Here is a 21,754-nt window from a genome sequence, read left to right on the forward strand (position 1 = left end):
CATTTGATTTACACAACATGCCTACCACTTTGAAGACGCAAAATATTTTTAATTGTGAAACAAACAAGAAATAAAAAATAAAAAATAATAGAAAAAACAGAAAACTTGAGCATGCATAACTATTTACCCCCCCCCCCCCCCCAAATCAATACTTGGTAGAGCTATCTTTCTCAGCAATTACAGCTGCTGGTGTACAGCAATCTTTAAGTCATACCACAGATTCTCAATTGGATTGAGGTCTGGGCTTTGACTAGGCCATTCCAAGACATTTAAATGTTTCCCCTTAAACCACTCAAGTGTTGCTTTACCAGTATGCTTAGGGTCATTGTCCTGCTGGAAGGTGAACCTCCATCCCAGTCTCAAATCTCTGGGATACTGAAACAGGTTCCCCTCATGGATTTCCCTGTATTTAGCGCCATCCATCATTTCTTCAATTCTGACCAGTTTCCCAGTCCCTGCTGATGGAAATTATGCTGCCACCACCATGCTTCACTGTGGGGATGGTGTTCTCGGGGTGATGAGAGGTGTTGGGTTTGCGCCAGACATAGTGTTATCCTTGATGGCCAAAAAGCTCCATTTTAGTCTCATCTGACCAGAGTACCTTCTTCCATATGTTTTGGGGGTCTCCCACATGCCTTTTGGCAAACACCAAACATGTTTGCAATTTTTTTTCTTTAAGCAATGGCTTTTTTCTGGCCACTCTTCCGTAAAGCCCAGCTCTGTGGAGTGTACGGCTTAAAGTGGTCCTATGGACAGATATTCCAATCTCCGCTGTGGAGCTTTACAGCTCCTTAAGGGTTGTCTTTGGCCTCTTTGTTGCCTCTCTGATTAATGCCCTCCTTGCCTGGTTCGTGAGTTTTGGTGGGAGGCCTTCTCTTGGCAGGTTTGTTGTGGTGCCAGATTCTTTCCATTTTTAAATAATGGATTTAATGGTGCTCTGTGGGATGTTTAAAGTTTCTGATATTTTCCCTGGCCTGTTTGGAGAGCTCCTTGATATTCATGGTGTCGCTTGCTTGGTGTTGCCCCTTGCTTAATGGCGTTGCAGACTCTGGGGCCTTTCAGAACTGGTATATATATATTGAGATCATGTGACACTTAGATTGCACACAGGTGGACTTTACTTAACTAATTATGTGACTTGTGAAGGGAATTGGTTGCACCAGATCTTATTTAGGGACTTCATAGCAAAGGAGGTGAATACATATGCACACACCACTTTTCCGTTTAGAATTTTTTAGAATATTTTGAAACCAGTTATTTTTTTCATTTCACTTCACCAATTTGGACTATTTTGTGTATGTCCATTACATGAAATACAAATAAAAATTCATTTAAATGACAGGTTGTAATGCAAAAAAATAGGGGGATGAATACTTTTGCAAGGCACTGTAACCTGCCTAAATGACTACTGATCCATACACTCATGCCTGTAGGCATGAAGAGCTTTGAAAGGCTGGTCATGGCTCACATCAACACCATTATCCCAGAAGCCCGAGACCCACTCCAACTTGCATACCACCCCAACAGATTCACAGATGATGCAATCTCTAGTGCACTCCACACTGCCCTTTCACACCTGGACAAAAGGAACACCTATGTGAGAATGCTATACCATTGACGACAGCTCAGCGTTCAACACCATAGTGCCCTCAAAGCTCATCACTAAGCTAAGGACCCTTGGACTAAGCACCTCCCTCTGCAACTGGATCCTGGACTTCCTGGCGGGCCGCCCCCAGGTGGTAAGGGTAGGTAACAACACATCCGCCACGCTGATCCTCAACACGTGGGCCCCTCAGGAGTGCGTGCTCAGTCCCCTCCTGTACTCCCTGTTCACTCGTGAATGCACAACCAGGCATGACTCCAACACCATCATTAAGTTTTCCGATGACACAACAGTGGTAGGCCTGGTCATCAACAACGATGAGACAGCATATAGGGAAGAGGACAGAGATCTGATTGTGTGGTGCCAGGACAAAAACCTCTCCCTCAACGTGATTAAGACTAAGGTGATGATTGTGGACTACAGGAAAAGGAGGACCGAGCACGCCCCCATTCTCATCGACAGGGCTGTAGTGGAACAGGTTGAGAGCTTCAAGTTCCTTGGCGTCCACATCACCAAGACAGTCGTGAAGAGGCCACGACAAATCCCCTCAGGAGACTGAAAAGATTTGGCATGGGTACTCAGATCCTCAAAAGGTTCTACAGCTGCACCATCGAGGGCATCCAGACTGGTTGCATCACTGCCTGGTAAGGAAACTGCTCGGCCTCCGAATGCAAGGCACTACAGAGGGTAGTGCGTACAGTCCAGTACATCACTGGGGCCAAGCTTCCTGCCATCCAGGACCTCTATACCAGGTGGTGTCAGAGGAAGGCCCTAAAACTTGCCAAAGACTCCAGCCACCCTAGTCATAGACTGTTCTCTCTGCTACCACACGGCAAGCGGTACTGGAGCGTCAAGTCTAAGTCCAAGAGGCTTCTAAACAGCTTCTACCCCCAAGCCATAAGACTACTGAACTTCTAATCAAATGGCTATCCAGACTATTTGCATTGCCTCCCACCCTCTTTTACTCTGCTGCTACTCTCTGTTATTATCTATGCTTAAGTCACTTTAATAACTCTACCTACATGTACAGTATATACAGTTGAACTCTGAAGTTTACATACACCTTAGCCAAATACATTTCAACTCAGTTTTTCACAAATCCTGACATTTAATTCTAGTAAAAATTCCCTGTCTTAGGTCAATTAGGATCACCACTTTATTTTAAGAATGTCAAATGTCAGAATAATAGTAGAGAGAATGATTTATTTCAGATTTTATTTCTTTCATCACATTCCCAGTGGGTCAGACGTTTACATAGGTATGTGGTAGCATTGCCTTTAAATTGTTAAGTTGGGTCAAACATTTTGGGTAGCCTTCCACAAGCTTCCCACAATAAGTTGGGTGAATTTTGGCCCATTCCTTCTGACATAGCTGGTGTAACTGAATCAGGTTTGTAGGCCTCCTTGCTCGCACACACTTTTTCAGTTCTGCCCACAAATTTTCTATAGGATTGAGGTCAGGGCTTTGTGATGGCCACTTCAATACCTTGACTTTGTTGTCCCTAAGCCATTTTGCCATAACTCTGGAAATAGGCTTGGGGTCATTGTCCATTTGGAAGACCCATTTGCGACCAAGCTTTAACTTCCTGACTGATGTCTTGAGATGTTGCTTCAATATATCCACATCATTTTCCTTCCTCTTGATGCCATCTATTTTGTGAAGTGCACCAGTACCTCCTGCAGCAAAGCACCCCCACAACATGATGCTGCCACCCCTGTGCTTCACGGTTGGGATGATGTTCTCCGGCTTGCAAGCCTCCCCCCTTTTCCTCCAAACATAACAATGGTCATTACGGCCAAACAGTTCTATTTTGTTTCATCACACCAGAGGAAATTTCTCCAAAAAGTGCAATCTTCGTCCCCATGTGCATTTGCAAACCGTAGTCTGGCTTTTTTCTGGTGGTTTTGGAGCAGTGGCTTCTTCCTTGCTGAGCGGCCTTTCAGGTTATGTTGATATAGGACTCGTTTTACTGTAGATATAGATACTTTTGTATCTGTTTCCTCCAGCATCTTCACAAGGTCCTTTGCTGTTGTTCTGGGATAGATTTGCACTTTTCGCCCCATAGTACGTTCATCTCTAGGAGACAGAATGCGTCTCCTTCCTCAGCGGTATGACAGCTGCATGGTCCCATGGTGTTTATAGTTGCGTACTATTGTTTGTACAGATGAACGTGGTACCTTCAGGCTTTTGGAAATTTCTCCCAAGGATAAACCAGACTTGTGGAGGTCTACAATTTTTCTTCTGAGAACTTGGGCAGATTTCTTTAGATTTTCCCATGATGTCAAGCAAAATGGCACTGAGTTTGAAGGTAGGCCTTGCAATACATCCACAGGTACACCTCCAATTGACTCAAATCATGTCAATTAGCCTATCAGAAGCTTCTAAAGCCATGACATCATTTTCTGGAATTTTCCAAGCTGTTTAAAGGCACAGTCAACTTAGAGTATGTAAACTTCTGACCCACTGGAATTGTGATACAGTGAATTATAAGTGAAATAATCTGTCTGTAAACAATTGTTGGAAAAATTACTTGTGTCATGCACAAAGTAGATGTCCTAACCGACTTGTCAAAACTATAGTTTGTTAACAAGAAATTTGTGGAGTGGTTGAAAAACGAGTTTTAGTGACTCCAACCTAAGTGTATGTAAACTTCCGACTTCAACTGTACTACCTCAATAACCTCGAATAACTGGTGCCCCCGCACAGTTTACAATTGGCTCATTCATCCCCCTCCTCTCCCCTGTAACTATTCCCCAGGTCGTTGCTGCAAATGAGAACGTGTTCTCAGTCAACTTACCTGGTAAAATAACGGTAAAATAAATAAATAAATAAATAAACATTGACTCTGTACCGGTACCTGTATATAGCCTCGCTATTGTTATTTTACTGCTGCTCTTTAATTATTTGTTACGTTTATTTCTTAATTTGCTATAGGTATTTTTCTTAAAACTGCATTGTTGGTTAAGGGCTTGTAGGTAAGCATTTCACTGTTGTTTTCTGTGCATGTGACAAATACAATTTAATTTGATATTGTGGAGTAACTACAATGTTGTTGATCCATCCTCAGTTTTCTCCTATCACAACCATTCAACTCTGTAACTGTTTTAAGTCACCATTGGCCTCATGGTGAAATCCCTGAGAAGTTTCTTTCCTCTCTGGCAACTGAGTTAGGAAAGACGCCTGTATCTTTGTAGTGACTGGGTGTGTTAATACACCATCCACAGTGTAATTAATAACTTTACCATGCTCAAAAGGATATTCAATGTCTGTTTTCTATTTTTTTACCCATTTACTAATTGGTGCGCTTCTTTGCGAGGCATTGGAAAACCTCCCTGGTCTTTGTGGTTGAATCTGTGTTTGACAGCTAGAGATGAATTTGAAAATTGAAACAATGTTGCAAATGTCGGAGAGTCTGACAGCAAGGTTTATACAAATCTCGGCTGTTGAATACTAAATGTTAGTCAAAAAGAAATGTGAGATAATGTCTCTAAATGCTTTTTATAATGGAGATCAAGTTTATAAATTGCTTGACTGGGCTGATGAGAAAGCATTTTAATGTCTTAGATTTAGCCGAAGGTAACTTGTGGAATAGACACCCGCTGGAATGCGGTTTTAACCAATCAGCATTCAGGATTAGACCCACATATTGTATAAAGAACGTATAGCCTGTTGTTGATTATCCCTTCATGTCATTTTGGAGTCACTTTTATTGTACATAAGAATATAATATGTTTCTAAACACTTCTACATTCATGTGGATGCTACCATAATTACGGATAGTCCTGAATTAATCGTGAATAATTATGAGTGAGAAAGTTACAGATGCACAAATATCATACCCCAAGACATGCTAACTTCTCACCATTACAATAACAGGTGAGGCTATGATATTTGTGCGTTTGTAACTTTGTATGTGTATGCTTTTATTAAACACATTATTTCCTCTTGTTTTCTATCTAGCATTTATTTTGCAACAGCACGGGGCTGTATTAACCGAGCACTTATTCTATGCCTGGCGAAATCGCGCCTCATTAGCTCATTGTTATGGACGTATCCAAATAAATGTAACTAGAAAACAACTGAAACAAATGCTAATGTGGCTACTTTGCTGTTATTCTGGCTGCACTTTTTGACTTGGCTAACGAGCAAGCAAGGGATAAATAAGAACGTTGCCAGCCAGTATGGCAATGAAACATTTAGAACGAATGACTGGGTCTCGTCCATAGATACAGAACAAAAAGACTGAGTGACTGGGTCGAGTCTCTAGCAACCAAACCGATAGAACGAACGACCAGTCGGCTTGGGTAGCAACCCTAGATTTGTGTCGGGACTGTATTTTGTAGAAGGATGAAAAAGTATGAATACATTTCTCAAAATAACGTTTTTAATGAAAATATGTCAATCGTTATTTGAATGTCCTGGGCATTTACTTATTTATCATTAATTTCTATTGGGCACAAAATAATCTGAAACACAACCAAAACAAAACAAAATTGCGTGCTAGGAATACGGGACCAAATACTAAACTTTTGACTACTTTAATAACTGTATGGGGGGACTATGAACAGAAAGTGCTGTAATTTCGAAACAATTCACCTGATATGGTTGAAAATACCATCAAATGAAAGCTGACAGTCTGCACTTTAACCTCAGTCATTGTATCATTTAAAATCATTAAAAAAAATATGCACACTGTATATGAAGCCAAAGTCATATGATAAACTATAGTCTATAGTTTTATTAGAATTTGAGCACGTTTATAAGCTAGCTAGCTAACTAACATAAAAAACTAGGCTACTTTAATTAGTCCCTTTACAAGCTAGCCAGCTAACTCTTTCAAATAAAATACATTTTCGTATGCCAAATAGAGCTACGGACCCAGCCTGACATTAGCAATTAGCTAAATGTTTATTTTAGTTCGGTATTTCAGTGTGGTCAATTGAAGGGGCTAGCCTGTGTTTTCATGAAGCCATTAGAAAGAAGACTGTTGCTGACTGAGAGGAGGCATGTATAAATTATTTATAATAAATGATGTATAATAAGTGAATCATAAATTACTTTTAACACACTATCTATGTTTTGCTCAGTCTGACAGTAACCCAGAACTGTCAGAGTTAGAGGATCTCTCTTGTGGCTGCTGCTGACAACAACTGCAGGTAAGTTGTTCTTCCATAACATCAAAATAATTATACAGTACCAGTGAAAAGTTTGGACACACCTACTCATTCAAGGGTTTTTCTTTATTTTTACTATTTTTTACATTGTAGAATAATAGTGAAGACATCTAAACTATGAAATAACACATATGGAATCATGTAGTAACCAAAAAAGTGTTAAACAAATGAAAATATATTTTATATTTGAGATTGTTCAAAGTAGCCATCCTTTGCCTTGATTGCAGCTTTGCACACGCTTGGAATTCTCTCAACCAGGTTCATGAGGTAATCACCTGGAATGCATTTCAATTAACAGGTGTGCCTTGTTACAAGTGAATTTGTGGAATTTCTTTCCTTCTTAGCGTGTTTCAGCCAATTAGTTGTATGTGACAAGGTCGAGGTGGTATACAGAAGATAGCCCTATTTGGTAAAAGACCAAGTCCATATTATGGCAAGAACAGCTCAAATAAGAAAAGAGAAACGACAGTACATCATTACTTGAAGACATAAAGGTCAGTCAATCCGGAACATTTCAAGAACTTGTAACATTTATTCAAGTACAGTCGCAAAACCATCAAGCGCTATGCTGAAACTGGCTCTCATGAGAACCGCTACAGGAAAGGAGTTACCTCTGCTGAAGAGGATAAGTTCAGATAGGTAGCCTAGGTAGCCTAGTGGTTAGAGCATTTGACTTGTAACCGAAAGGTTGCAAGATCAAATCCCTGAGCTGAGAAGGTAAAAAGTCTGTCGTTCTGCCCCTGAACAAGGCAGTTAACCCACTGTTCCTAGGCCGTCATTGAAAAAAATAATTTGTTCTTAACTGACTAGCCTAGTTAAATAAAGGTAAAAAAAAAAAATAATTGAGTTACCAGCCTCAGAAATTGTAGCCCAAATAAATGCTTCACAGAGTTCAAGTAACAGACACATCTCAACATCAACTGTTCAGAGGAGTCTGTGTGAATCAGGTGTTCATGGTTGAATTTCTGCAAAGAAACCACTACCAAAGGACCACCAATAAGAAGAAGAGACTTGCTTGGGCCAAGAACCACGAGCAATGGACTTTGGGACTGGTGAAAATCTGTCCTTTGGTCTAATGAGTCCAAATTTGAGATTTTTGGTTCCAACCACCGTGTCTTTGTGAGACGCAGAGTAGGTCAACGGATGATCTCTGCATGTGTAGTTACCACCGTGAAGCATGGAGGACGTATGATGGTGTGGGGGTGCTTTGCTGGTGACACTCTCTGTGATTTATATAGAATTCAAGGCATACTTGACCAGCATGTGGCTACCACAGCATTCTGCAGCAATACGCCATCCCATCTGGTTTGCGCTTAGTGAGACAGGACAACACCTCCAGGCTGTGTAAGGGCTATTTTACCAAGAACTAGAGTGATGGAGTGCTGCATCAGATGACCTGGCCTCCACAATTACCCGACCTCAACCCAATTGAGATGGTTTGGGATGAGTTGGACGGAAAGGACAAGTGTGAAGGAAAAGCAGCCAACAAGTGCTCAGCATATGTGGGAACTCCTTCAAGACTGTTGGAAAAGCATTTAAGGTGAAGCTGGTCGAGAGTATGCCAAGAGTGTGCAAAGCTGTCATCAAGGCAAAGAGTTGCTACTTTGAAGAAGCCAAAATATAAAATTCTGGTTTGTTTAACACTTTTTTGGTTACTACATGATTCCATATGTGTTATTTCATAGTTTGATGTCTTCACTATTATTCTACAATGTAGAAAATTGTCAAATCTAAGAAAAACCCTTGAGTGTGTAGATGTGTCTAAACTTTTGACTGGTACTGTATGTCTGCATAGCATTTTGGCTTCATTTTGGCAGATGAACTCATGTTTTAGCTCCTTTTTTCTTCTTCTCTGTAATGAGTCATGGAGGTAACCCAGTGTCTAAGGAGTTGGACCTATGGCAGGAGCTGGACCTGTGGCCCGAAAGGTGGCCGGTTCGAATCCTGGGCTGGGCGCTGATTTAAAAAACGGCAGAATTTATCTGACAACTGGAGGGCTGCTGGGTTCACAGCCTCAAAACAATACCCTACTGTTGTGCCCCACAACATGCTCTCTGTCCAGGGGAGCTGCGTAAACCTGTGTTTATCTCAACTGTACAGTTGAAGTCGGAAGTTTACATACACCTTAGCCAAATACATTTAAACTCAGTTATTCACAAATAAAGACATTTAATCCTAGTAAAAATTCCCTGTCTTAGGTCAGTTAGGATCACCACAGCTTCCCACAATCAGTTGGGTGGTTTTTGGCCCATTCCTCCTGACAGAGCTGGTGTAACTGAGTCAGGTTTGTAGGCCTACTTGCTCGCACACGCTTTTCAGGTCTGCCCACAAATGTTCAATACCTTGACTTTGTTGTCCTTAAGCCATTTTGCCACAACTTTGGAAATATGCTTGGGGTCATTGTCCATTTGGAAGACCCATTTGCGACCAAGCTTTAACTTCCTGACTGATGTCTTGAGATGTTGCTTCAATATATCCACATAATTTTCCCTCCTCTTGATGCCATCCATTTTGTGAAGTGCACCGGTCCCTCCTACAGCAAAGCACCCCCACAACATGATGCTGCCACCCCCGTGCTTCACAGTTGGGATGATGTTCTCCGGCTTGCAAGCCTCCCCCTTTTTCCTCCAAACATAACGATGGTCATTATGGCCAAACAGTTCTATTTTTGTTTCATCAGAGCAGAGGACATTTCTCCAAAAAGTACGATCTTTGTCCCCATGTGCATTTGCAAACCGTAGTCTGGCTTTTTTCTGGCGGTTTTGGAGCAGTGGCTTCTTCCTTGCTGAGCGGCCTTTCAGGTTATGTCGATATAGAACTCGTTTTACTATGGATATAGATACTTTTGTACCTGTTTCCTCCAGCATCTTCACAAGGTCCTTTGCTGTTCTGGGATTGATTTGCACTTTTGCACCAAAGTACGTTCATCTCTAGGAGACAGAATGCGTCTCCTTCCTGAGTGGTAGCTGCGTGATCCCATGGTGTTTATACTTGTTTATTGTTTGTACAGATGAACGTGGTACCTTCAGGCATTTGGAAATTGCTCCCAAGGATAAACCAGACTTGTGGAGGTCTACAATTTTTTTTCTGAGAACTTGGCAGATTTCTTTAGATTTTCCCATGATGTCAAGCAAAGTTGCACTGAGTTTGAAGGTAGGCCTTGCAATACATCCACAGGTACACCTCCAATTGACTCAAATTATGTTAATTAGCCTATCTGAAGCTTCTAAAGCCATGACATCATTTTCTGGAATTTTCCAAGCTGTTTAAAGGCACAGTCAATTTAGTGTATGTAAACTTCTGACCCACTGGAATTGTGATACAGTGAATTATAAGTGAAATAATCTGTCTGTAAACAATTGTTGGAGAAATTACTTGTGTCATGCACAAAGTAGATGTCCTAACTCACTTGCCAAAACTATAGTTTGTTAACAAGAAATTTGTGGAGTGGTTGAAAAACGAGTTTTAATGACTCCAACCTAAGTGTATGTAAACTTCCGACTTCAACTGTATGTGTGAGGTTTATGTATGTGTGAGGTTTATGTATGTGTGAGGTTTATGTATGTGTGAGGTTTATGTATGTGTGAGGTTTATGTATGTGTGAGGTTTATGTATGTGTGAGGTTTGTGTATGTGTGAGGTTTATGTATGTGTGAGGTTTATGTATGTGTGAGGTTTATGTATGTGTGAGGTTTATGTATGTGTGAGGTTTATGTATGTGTGAGGTTTATGTATGTGTGAGGTTTATGTATGTGTGAGGTTTATGTATGTGTGAGGTTTATGTATGTGTGAGGTTTATGTATGTGTGAGGTTTATGTATGTGTGAGGTTTATGTATGTGTGAGGTTTATGTATGTGTGAGGTTTATGTACAGTGGGGAGAACAAGTATTTGATACACTGCCGATTTTGCAGGTTTTCCTACTTACAAAGCATGTAGAGGTCTGTAATTTTTATCATAGGTACACTTCAACTGTGAGAGACGGAATCTAAAACAAAAATCCAGAAAATCACATTGTATGATTTTTAAATAATTAATTTGCATTTTATTGCATGACATAAGTATTTGATCACCTACCAACCAGTAAGAATTCCGGCTCTCACAGACCTGTTAGTTTTTCTTTAAGAAGCCCTCCTGTTCTCCACTCATTACCTGTATTAACTGCACCTGTTTGAACTCGTTACCTGTATAAAAGACACCTGTCCACACACAATCAAACAGATTCCAACCTCTCCACAATGGCCAAGACCAGAGAGCTGTGTAAGGACATCAGGGATAAAATTGTAGACCTGCACAAGGCTGGGATGGGCTACAGGACAATAGGCAAGCAGCTTGGTGAGAAGGAAACAACTGTTGGCGCAATTATTAGAAAATGGAAGAAGTTCAAGATGACGGTCAATCACCCTCGGTCTGGGGCTCCATGCAAGATTTCACCTCGTGGGGCATCAATGATCATGAGGAAGGTGAGGGATCAGCCCAGAACTACACGGCAGGACCTGGTCAATGACCTGAAGAGAGCTGGGACCACAGTCTCAAAGAAAACCATTAGTAACACACTACGCCGTCATGGATTAAAATCCTGCAGCGCACGCAAGGTCCCCCTGCTTAAGCCAGTGCATGTCCAGGCCTGTCTGAAGTTTGCCAATGACCATCTGGATGATCCAGAGGAGGAATGGGAGAAGGTCATGTGGTCTGATGAGACAAAAATAGAGCTTTTTGGTCTAACTCCACTCGCCGTGTTTGGAGGAAGAAGAAGTATGAGTACAACCCCAAGAACACCATCCCAACCGTGAAGCATGGAGGTGGAAACATCATTCTTTGGGGATGCTTTTCTGCAAAGGGGACAGGACGACTGCACCGTATTGAGGGGAGGATGGATGGGGCCATGTATCGCGAGATCTTGGCCAACAACCTCCTTCCCTCAGTAAGAGCATTGAAGATGGGTCGTGGCTGGGTCTTCCAGCATGACAACGACACGAAGCACACAGCCATGGCAACTAAGGAGTGGCTCCGTAAGAAGCATCTCAAGGTCCTGGAGTGGCCTAGCCAGTCTCCAGACCTGAACCCAATAGAAAATCTTTGGAGGGAGCTGAAAGTCCGTATTGCCCAGCGACAGCCCCGAAACCTGAAGGATCTGGAGAAGATCTGTAGGGAGGAGTGGGCCAAAATCCCTGCTGCAGTGTGTGCAAACCTAGTCAAGACCTACAGGAAACGTATGATCTCTGTAATTGCAAACAAAGGTTTCTGTACCAAATATTAAGTTCTGCTTTTCTGATGTATCAAATACTTATGTCATGCAATAAAATGCAAATTAATTACTTAAAAATCATACAATGTGATTTTCTGGATTTTTGTTTTAGATTCCGTCTCTCATAGTTGAAGTGTACCTATGATAAAAATTACAGACCTCTACATGCTTTGTAAGTAGGAAAACCTGCAAAATCGGCAGTGTATCAAATACTTGTTCTCCCCACTGTATGTGTGAGGTTTATGTATGTGTGAGGTTTATGTATGTGTGAGGTTTATGTATGTGTGAGGTTTATGTATGTGTGAGGTTTATGTATGTGTGAGGTTTATGTATGTGTGAGGTTTATGTATGTGTGAGGTTTATGTATGTGTGAGGTTTATGTATGTGTGAGGTTTATGTATGTGTGAGGTTTATGTATGTGTGAGGTTTATGTATGTGTGAGGTTTATGTATGTGTGAGGTTTATGTGAGGTTTATGTATGTGTGAGGTTTATGTATGTGTGAGGTTTATGTATGTGTGAGGTTTATGTATGTGTGAGGTTTATGTATGTGTGAGGTTTATGTATGTGTGAGGTTTATGTATGTGTGAGGTTTATGTATGTGTGAGGTTTATGTATGTGTGAGGTTTATGTATGTGTGAGGTTTATGTATGTGTGAGGTTTATGTATGTGTGAGGTTTATGTATGTGTGAGGTTTATGTATGTGTGAGGTTTATGTATGTGTGAGGTTTATGTATGTGTGAGGTTTATGTATGTGTGAGGTTTATGTATGTGTGAGGTTTTTGTATGTGTGAGGTTTATGTATGTGTGAGGTTTATGTATGTGTGAGGTTTATGTATGTGTGAGGTTTATGTATGTGTGAGGTTTATGTATGTGTGAGGTTTATGTATGTGTGAGGTTTATGTATGTGTGAGGTTTATGTATGTGTGAGGTTTATGTATGTGTGAGGTTTATGTATGTGTGAGGTTTGTGTATGTGTGAGGTTTATGTATGTGTGAGGTTTGTGTATGTGTGAGGTTTATGTATGTGTGAGGTTTATGTATGTGTGAGGTTTATGTATGTGTGAGATTTATGTATGTGTGAGGTTTATGTATGTGTGAGGTTTGTGTATGTGTGAGGTTTATGTATGTGTGAGGTTTGTGTATGTGTGAGGTTTATGTATGTGTGAGGTTTGTGTATGTGTGAGGTTTATGTATGTGTGAGGTTTATGTATGTGTGAGGTTTATGTATGTGTGAGGTTTATGTATGTGTGAGGTTTATGTATGTGTGAGGTTTATGTATGTGTGAGGTTTATGTATGTGTGAGGTTTATGTATGTGTGAGGTTTATGTATGTGTGAGGTTTATGTATGTGTGAGGTTTATGTATGTGTGAGGTTTATGTATGTGTGAGGTTTATGTATGTGTGAGGTTTATGTATGTGTGAGGTTTATGTATGTGTGAGGTTTATGTATGTGTGAGGTTTATGTATGTGTGAGGTTTGTGTATGTGTGAGGTTTATGTATGTGTGAGGTTTATGTATGTGTGAGGTTTATGTATGTGTGAGGTTTATGTATGTGTGAGGTTTATGTATGTGTGAGGTTTATGTATGTGTGAGGTTTATGTATGTGTGAGGTTTATGTATGTGTGAGGTTTATGTATGTGTGAGGTTTATGTATGTGTGAGGTTTATGTATGTGTGAGGTTTATGTATGTGTGAGGTTTATGTATGTGTGAGGTTTATGTATGTGTGAGGTTTGGGGGGTTGAGAAGGGAGCAGATGACACATTTTTGATGTTCACTCTAACTAATGGATATTTTATTGTATTGTAAAGAAGTCAGCCAGAGTTGACTTAGGCCATCATTCAAACGAAGTGATACCTGCCTGGCCACCAATGCATATTTCCAAACTATGTTTGCAAATAATGACAATACATTCTAAAAACTATGCTGGTATACTTTTGTGCTTTATTTAATTGTTTATTATATTATATTCTTAGCTCAAAATATTGCAGTTTAATGGTAGTAGCCATAATTCATAAATGGCACCATGCAGGGTTCTATAAGGAACCGTTTTTTCTACGTGTATTGCATGTAAATGGCCTATTCATATAGGTCAAGACATTAACGCATGTTTTGGAAATTGACAATGTGTGTCTTTTACTTTTCCTCATGTGTGAAGTGTGCAGTGCTCAGCAAAGTCTCCGGTCCTTTCATTTCACTCTGAATTGTTTACAGAAATGTAGGGCACCGGGCCAATAAATCTCCCGCGTGCTCTGCCGAGACAGGTCCATTTGTATGCACCGTTTTAACCGACAACATCCTCTGCCCATTAACGTCCTTCCACGAGCTCTCTGTCTCCTCTTCTCTGCCCGACTCGAGCTCTGTCCGCCGAAAATACATTATTGGCATGGATGCTTTTTTGTTGAGAAGAGCAGTGTAGAGAACAGTGTTTTTGGAACAAAGGGGTTAGGAATTTTGCTGCAAGTGCTAGGCCTACATGGTAGCCATGTGCTATATGCTGTGAGTTAAGATATATTGTATGTTAAAATCCTCAATCGTTACGAAACTTTTTCAATGTTTCCTCGGCTGTTTGTGTCAGCCACCAAGCCAAGAAGAAGGGGTTGACACCCAGAGGGACTGGGGCGCGCTTTTGTGCAGACAGAGAAAAATGATTTATTGCCACTTGGGCGGTTCAACCAGAGTTCACGGAGAATCGTGGTGTATGCGCACGGAGGAGCTAAATTATGTTCTTGCTGAGATAGTATATCACAGATTCTATTCTATATCCAACACAGCCGAGTGTTCAACGATTTGAAACAAAGAAAACAAACGGAATTTAATTCCTTTACTCTCATTTCTCATTTCCAGCTAAAATTAGTGCCTGACGTTACAGGTACACAATATGATGATGGTAATAATAATAATAATAATCATCATCATGTTATCCTTATAATTATCCTGATCCTAATACTGTACTGAGTGTGTGTAGCCTATATATCGAAATTGATCATGGGTGAGGGAAATGAAAAAGTGGATTAAATGCACATGAAGCTCAAATAGGCCTGTTGAGTTCCTTTTTTACTATCTGTATCTCAGGTTGGAATGAATCGTCTCTCATTCACCGCACTCTCCAACCAAGTCATATTACATGTCACCTAAATGGCACCAATGCGAACCCTACTATGTGCACACTGAATGCCTCTATCTGACAAGCTCTGTGACAGCAATTCACTGTACTCTAAATAACAAATCGTTCTTAAAACAAGAATGATTTGGGAAAAACTTTTGGAAAGGTTAAGGGCATGAGGAGTGTCTTCTGATAAGCTCCCTCTAATAAACGCAGTATACGCAGCCTGTTTAATTGTGCACAGTATACTAGGCATACCCGTTTCAAATGAAATGGCTAGAGGTAGCCTATTTTAATGTAGGCCTAATATTGTAAATAAATGCGAATATGTGTCATTTTTTGTATGTACGTCTTATTGTACGTCTTATTGTTAACGTTTAAGAGATGGTCTTCTTATTTGTCCCAATCACCTAAATTATTCTGGAAAGGCTCTCATTACTATGAGGCTGTGCACATTACTAGGATATGACTATGACCCATAACTCGATTTAGCTTAAATTCAAGTGGAGTATTTTGTTTATCCTGATTATCCTTGCTCTCCATGAACATTTGATGTTGCCGGAAATCCTATCTCTACCCTCGTGCTATTCTTGTTGTTCTTTTATTCTAAATGATGTCCTTTAATCGTTTTAGCCTACAATATTGAGAACATGATACGCTCATGTTTATGTTCAAATAACTTATTGGAGTGAGTGTGTGACGTGTGAATTGAGGATATGAATCAGGGAGTGAGGTTACCCTTGTGGCGAGGCTAGAAGGAGGGTAAACGGAAGAGGGATTAAATCAGAGTGGTGCTGTGAAGATGCTGGGTCGTCCCGGCTAGGCGATCCAGAGTGCATCATCCATCACCTTGCTGCTGGAAGGATTCTCCTCAACAGATTTGTTGTATTATATTATAGAAATACTAGTGAAAATATATTATTGTAGGCCTAGAATCGAATCAACATTTTGAGATAATATCATCCTTAGTCCACGTCCACTTTAAAGCCACCAGAGCCCTATCTCTACATGGCTCTGCTGTAGACCATGCTCGTTTGGGTAGGGTATTAAAAGCAAACTATATAGTCTATTTTTTATAATAATATTTACATTGGCCTAAATATTATTGCAACATCACACCTCCAAATTACCCTGAAGTCCACAGGCTATTGCTTTGGTGTTAGCGTTGAGTTCGTATAACGTACAGTAGCCCAGCCAGTCATTTGCCTCCCTCTTTGTCTATCCGTCCATACACACGGGTTTTATCAATCGGGAAATACTCTGTAATATAAACGTTGTTTGGCAGAGCCAAAAACACATCCACGTGCATAGTGATTAGTAATCGCAGGTAGCCAGACATTTGAGGTAAAAAATACTATTATTTTCTATATTCTTCTGTGGTCTTCTCGTTCTCTTTGTGTGGCAGTGATTGTCAAAACCCTTTGTTTGACCACTCCCATTGACTCTATTCGAATCTTTTCTAAGTCCTTTATCTAACTAGATAAGTGCACTACTAACTCGGATAGTTCCCTCGCTGAGTGTATTAGCATGCAACCACTATGAACTGAATGCATATTCACAAGCAAATAGAATAAAGTAAATAGACAAAAGTAGATTTTTAAGCCCAAGCTTTGTATATCCAGAGGAATACCATTCACAGTGGTTGGTCCTCTTTTTTAATATAGTAATAACACTTCAACAAACAGCACACTCATGTTACAATAACACATTCACGGAAATTACACATTTAGTCAAATGTAATTTTTTGTATATCTTGCGATAGTATTGATATTATCCAAGTAGGCTAACATATCACTTATTCAATAGTTTCCAACAAAGAGCATTTATATAACCTACCAGGAAAGTTTAAAAAACGATGCAACTTTCATTGCGCTGGATTTCCATTCGACTTCTTCCCACATCTGGTACTCTGTAAATAAAAAACGAATAGATATTTAGTTCCAAATGATGCGTTCAGTGCGTGCCTCTTTTTTTCTCTCTCTCTCTCTCTCTCTCTCTCTCTCTCTCTCTCTCTATCTCTCTCTCTCTCTCTCTCTCTCTCTCTCTCTCTCTCTCTCTCTCTTTATCTCTCTCTCTCTCTCCTCTCTCTCTAGCTCCCTCTCTCTCTCTCCATCTTCCACTCTCTCGCGTTCTAAAACTGCATACATACACTGCTAGTCCTCTCATACTTTTCATACACTAATTAGTTGTTTTCATCCATAGGTGAAGAAACCCGTGCTTATTGCAATGCTGCCTGAAGAATCGGAGCGGGTTCCTCCAGCGCGATTAAGTTCCTTTCGGACGGTTTGCAACTCCAGCGCGCGACTATTGGAGGACGGCCCCACGTGACTTCACGGTTTACCCCTCTGGTAATATTATTCAATACAGTCTTAAAGCTTATTCAAAGTCTTTTGCATAATGCTTTTACATTTACGTTCCTTGTAAAGCTATATATTTAACATGCAAAAGTGCATACCTTCCCAACATTCAGGGCGTACCCATAGTTCTATTTATCAGAGTGAATTTGATGAAGTGCACCCTGCTAGGTCTATGGACCAGCACCAGTCCCTTCTCCCATGTCATCTACAGGACGAACACAACACTGCAACCGAACCTGCTGGATACGGCACCGGACACAGTGAAGGAGGCCACGCGCCACAATTCCGAGAGATTCCACTCTTCCAGCGTTCAGTCACCTCTTCTGCTTGTGTCAGCTGTACGCCGTACCCGACTGACCCGTTATGGGGCACCCTGGACCCGGTGGATACCCGCCATGCCAAGGGCAAAGCAGTCGTCAGAGGCAAGAGGTGCAGTGCATCCACTTACTTCCTCTCACCGAGGCATCTCTTCCCCTGGATGAGAGAAACTCGGCATGACCTAAACCAGAGTGCATCTGACTCCAACGAATTAGGTAAATATAATATCATATTTTAATATAGTACAGTGTCATAATGATGACTGCCCATATTACCCTAGCCTATATCTGCATTTACCTAGTCTTCAAACGTATTTTTTCAGAACATGGCACACCTTATAATTTTGGTGCCAAAAGGACATTTGTGAGTTATGACTTGCTCACATATTAACATAGAAAGAATAAGTATTAGGCAATAATTCTTGTTTTAACCTTTGTTGACATAATTTAGAGTTTAGATGTGACCAGAATTATGCTATACCTACACTTTTAGAAAAAAAGGGTGCTATTTAGAACCTAAAGGGGTTCTTCAGCTGTCACCACAGGATAACCCTTTGAAGAACCCTTTTTGGTTCCAGGTAGAACTCTTTTTCACAGAGAGTTCTACATGGAACCCAAAAGAGTTCTACCTGTAACCAAAAAGGGTTCTACCTGGAACCAAAAATGGTTCTCCCACCCTCCTTTTCTAAGAGTGTATATACACATATATATATGTTTGTGTTACATTTGAAGAAATTTGAATAATACGTTTGAACAACTCCTTATGTTAGTTCTCAATTCTATCACACACGATCATTTCCTCCTAAGTAGGTCAGATATCCAGGTGTAAACTGGGACTTTAAACCCTGAATACAATAGCTACTGACAGGATTGTTGTGGCACATCTGACACTCTGAAGGTGGTTGTTTCCAGTGGTGGTCCCAAGGCACTCTTTATGTGATTGAGTTGACAGGTACACTACTGCCGTGTGTAGATTTGATTAATGCGTATGTAAGACGATTCCCTTAGACCAACTTTCTCAAAACACCATCATCTGAGACAAGCTGTAACTGGTGTTATGTCTCAGACACTTGCAGTACATTATCAGCAAGGTATAGATGTGTTTCTCTCAGGCCCATGGGACAGGTCTCTCTTGGGTTAGTCATGAACCCAAAGCAATTGATGCAATTAAGGAGAGAAGAACGCTTTGAAAGAAACACATGTAGCCCTTTCCTGCAGTCAATGATCAAAAGTGCCCTCTTTGGTGACATGAGTGGAATGTTATTCATATTTATCATAATTTCCTCATTAATAAAAAACTTTTTTTTTAAACAACAGAAATCCGGTGGTTTCTATGTCAAATGGTTTTGTTATATTTCAGGCTTCTGTGATGTATATAAAGTGTAATATTGGGATGCAAACTCAAAATGTAATTTATTTCAACTCTATATCTGACATGGTACAGGTGTCTTCTTTTCTTCAGTCCATAACCATGTGTGTGAGGTGTGTACTTTTGTTTCGAAGTAGATGTGTTTAAGACTATCAAGAAACACTGTGTGACCCTGATTTAGCCCACTGCAGTAAAAGGTTAATTGACTCCAGAAAAAACACTTTATCCCAGGACACTTTACATGATGCCTATTAGGATTCCTAAGTCCCTCAGTTAAGCTTTCCCTTTTTGCGGAAGCTCGCCTGGGTGCCCGCTTGCTGACTTTTAAATGACTGCTCCTTTACATGTTCCTTTTGTCATTTCCCCAGGTGATTCAGTGTGCAGTCGTAATGAGGCTGGTGGTCTCCCAAGTAGAGGAAGAGATGGAGGGCGAGACGGAGACAGAGGTAGAGACGGAGGGAGGCGAGCGAGGACGGCGTTCACCAGTACTCAGCTAGTGGAGCTGGAAAAGGAGTTTCACTTCAGCCCCTACCTATGTCGACCACGCAGGATGGAGATGGCTGCGGGCCTGAGGCTCACTGACCGGCAGATCAAGATCTGGTTCCAGAACCGACGCATGAAATACAAGAAGGATCATAAGGAGGACAGAGGGACAGCGACTGAGACACCGTCGCCCTCCCTCTCTACCACCACACACATGCCATCCCTCAGCCCAAGGTCCTCTGTTGGAGTTGGGTACTCAGGATTCAGAAGTGCTTGTCTGGTGAGAGGGATTCGATCTCCAAACCTTCTCCTCGTTAATTATGATCGTACCCCTGCGTCGGGTTCTCACAGTAAGGCCAACACCAGTGACTGTTTATGTGTTACTCCCATGGACCTTCCCCAGCTCACCACCGGAACTGCGCCTGCCTCTGATAGTCTGCAGTCAGCCCTTACGGTTGTAGACAGCGGATGTTTGTGCACAGGTCTCTCCAAACTCGCCCCAGGGCACCTATCCTCTTATGTTGACAGTGACATCAGTGCATATTTCAGATGTAGAGGATGCCTCTTCGACCTAGAACCCCCTACACTTACTCACCTGTAAGAGCAGGCCTATGCCACAAACCTAAACACCTAGACCTTCAGTAATATGTGTGTGTATAGGTGGTCAATTCAATCAAACCAGCATTGTGGAGGCCAGCTTTCTTTCAATTTTCTGATAGTGGCTCACTGAAGAATGCAGATTTATTACCTATAGGGTTTCCAGTATCCTTATAGGTTTCTAGTCCAAAAGCGACCACTACTGCCCCCTCTGTTGCTGTTACACCTTGTGGCAAAATGTTATCTTTTTATCAAAATTGACATGATTTACATTAGCAAAGAAAATCCTCAAAGACATTCTGCTACTGTTTTGCATGTCAAATGCATGTTTTGAACACATTATCAATCAATTTTGTATTTTCATGTGTCATGTAATTGGCTTGTGCTTGTCGTCTATTTAAATCAGAGAGAAAGGAATTTTACTTTGCGGTATAGGTATCACGTGTTATGTTATGATCACGTAATGATCCTGATGAAGACAGTTTGTCTGTCGAAACGTCGGTTATTCAATTATTGCATCTGAGCTCCTAGAGTGTGAGGCTCTCCTTTTCTTTTTCAAGTGTTCTACTCCGCTAGCCAACACCTCGCCTAAACAGGTGTGCGTTTCTTTCGCCTCCAGAATGATCCTGTAAGTAGCGTGTGGCGGCCATATCTGTAAATCATAGAGAAAGGAATTTGACTTCTGCTGTAGGTGTCATGTGTTAGGCCATGTTTTGTGTTCTTATCATTAAATAGCTGTTCGTTTGTGTAAGTTGTGTAAGTGTGAAAACACAGAAGCATATGTTCATATTGAATGAAGTTCTATTTTTGTTATATATGTGTTTGTGTTGAAGCTAGAATCCTTCGTTAAAACAATATCAACATGTCTCCCTGTCCCTGTTTCGCTAAAAAGCTAAGGGATGGGGCTGGAGAAATGTAACCCCTCTCAAATTCACAGACAGCGCTATGGATGCAAGGACGGACCATCCGTGATTTCAAATGTATAGTTTTAACCATGTTTTGAGGCTATACAGTGTTTGTTTACATTTACATTGTTGACAAACATTGGCGTAAAACAAGCTTATATTTTGTGTTCTGATGGGGTACGACTGTTGAACTAAGCTCATGAGGCATTTATAAGTTATATTCCTCAAGAATCAATGGGTATATGTCATTAATCTATAAATTAAAACTGGATGCAGAAACTAAGGATCATAGCTTTTTTTTTTAAACGTATTTGATACTGTTCTTGATTAATGAGATGTTTAATAAATGCATTTGTGGAAAATCAATCTCAGTGGAATCATTATCTTTATTCATTTCTTATTAGAATGACTTCATTCTCCAACAGCATTTTATTGAGATTAAAGAGCACATTCTACTTCTGGAAAACAAGTTTTGTAATGAAATTAGCCCATACTGTGGAAGAGATTCAATAAAAACTCTGTGATATTATGTTTTCATGTTACACAATCTCTAGGCACCACTTTCCCTGGCTCCTGCCTCCTATTTACCCTGCATTAATCA

At 40.7% G+C, this 21,754-nt stretch overlaps 1 protein-coding gene across 14 annotated transcripts in view; it reads left to right on the forward strand.

The window, feature by feature from the left end:
- Positions 1 to 21,519, forward strand: part of LOC139542249 (homeobox protein Hox-C10a-like) — an 88,301-nt gene extending 66,782 nt beyond the window's left edge. For 7 of the 14 annotated variants that reach the window (XM_071347450.1, XM_071347453.1, XM_071347451.1 and 4 more), the window contains 3 exons: positions 6,691 to 6,759; positions 17,328 to 18,015; positions 19,537 to 21,519. In XM_071347450.1, coding sequence (XP_071203551.1) covers positions 17,565 to 18,015; positions 19,537 to 20,252 — 1,167 coding nt within the window. In that variant the 5' untranslated portion in view covers positions 6,691 to 6,759; positions 17,328 to 17,564 and the 3' untranslated portion in view covers positions 20,253 to 21,519. Of the gene's footprint in view, positions 1 to 6,690; positions 6,760 to 17,327; positions 18,016 to 19,536 lie in introns of those variants that run through there. The other 7 variants (XM_071347455.1, XM_071347454.1, XM_071347456.1 and 4 more) reach the window with 4 other exon arrangements.
- Positions 21,520 to 21,754: the final 235 nt, after the last annotated feature.

This window comes from Salvelinus alpinus, chromosome 17 (assembly GCF_045679555.1).
Source record: "Salvelinus alpinus chromosome 17, SLU_Salpinus.1, whole genome shotgun sequence".
NCBI lineage: Eukaryota > Metazoa > Chordata > Actinopteri > Salmoniformes > Salmonidae > Salvelinus > Salvelinus alpinus.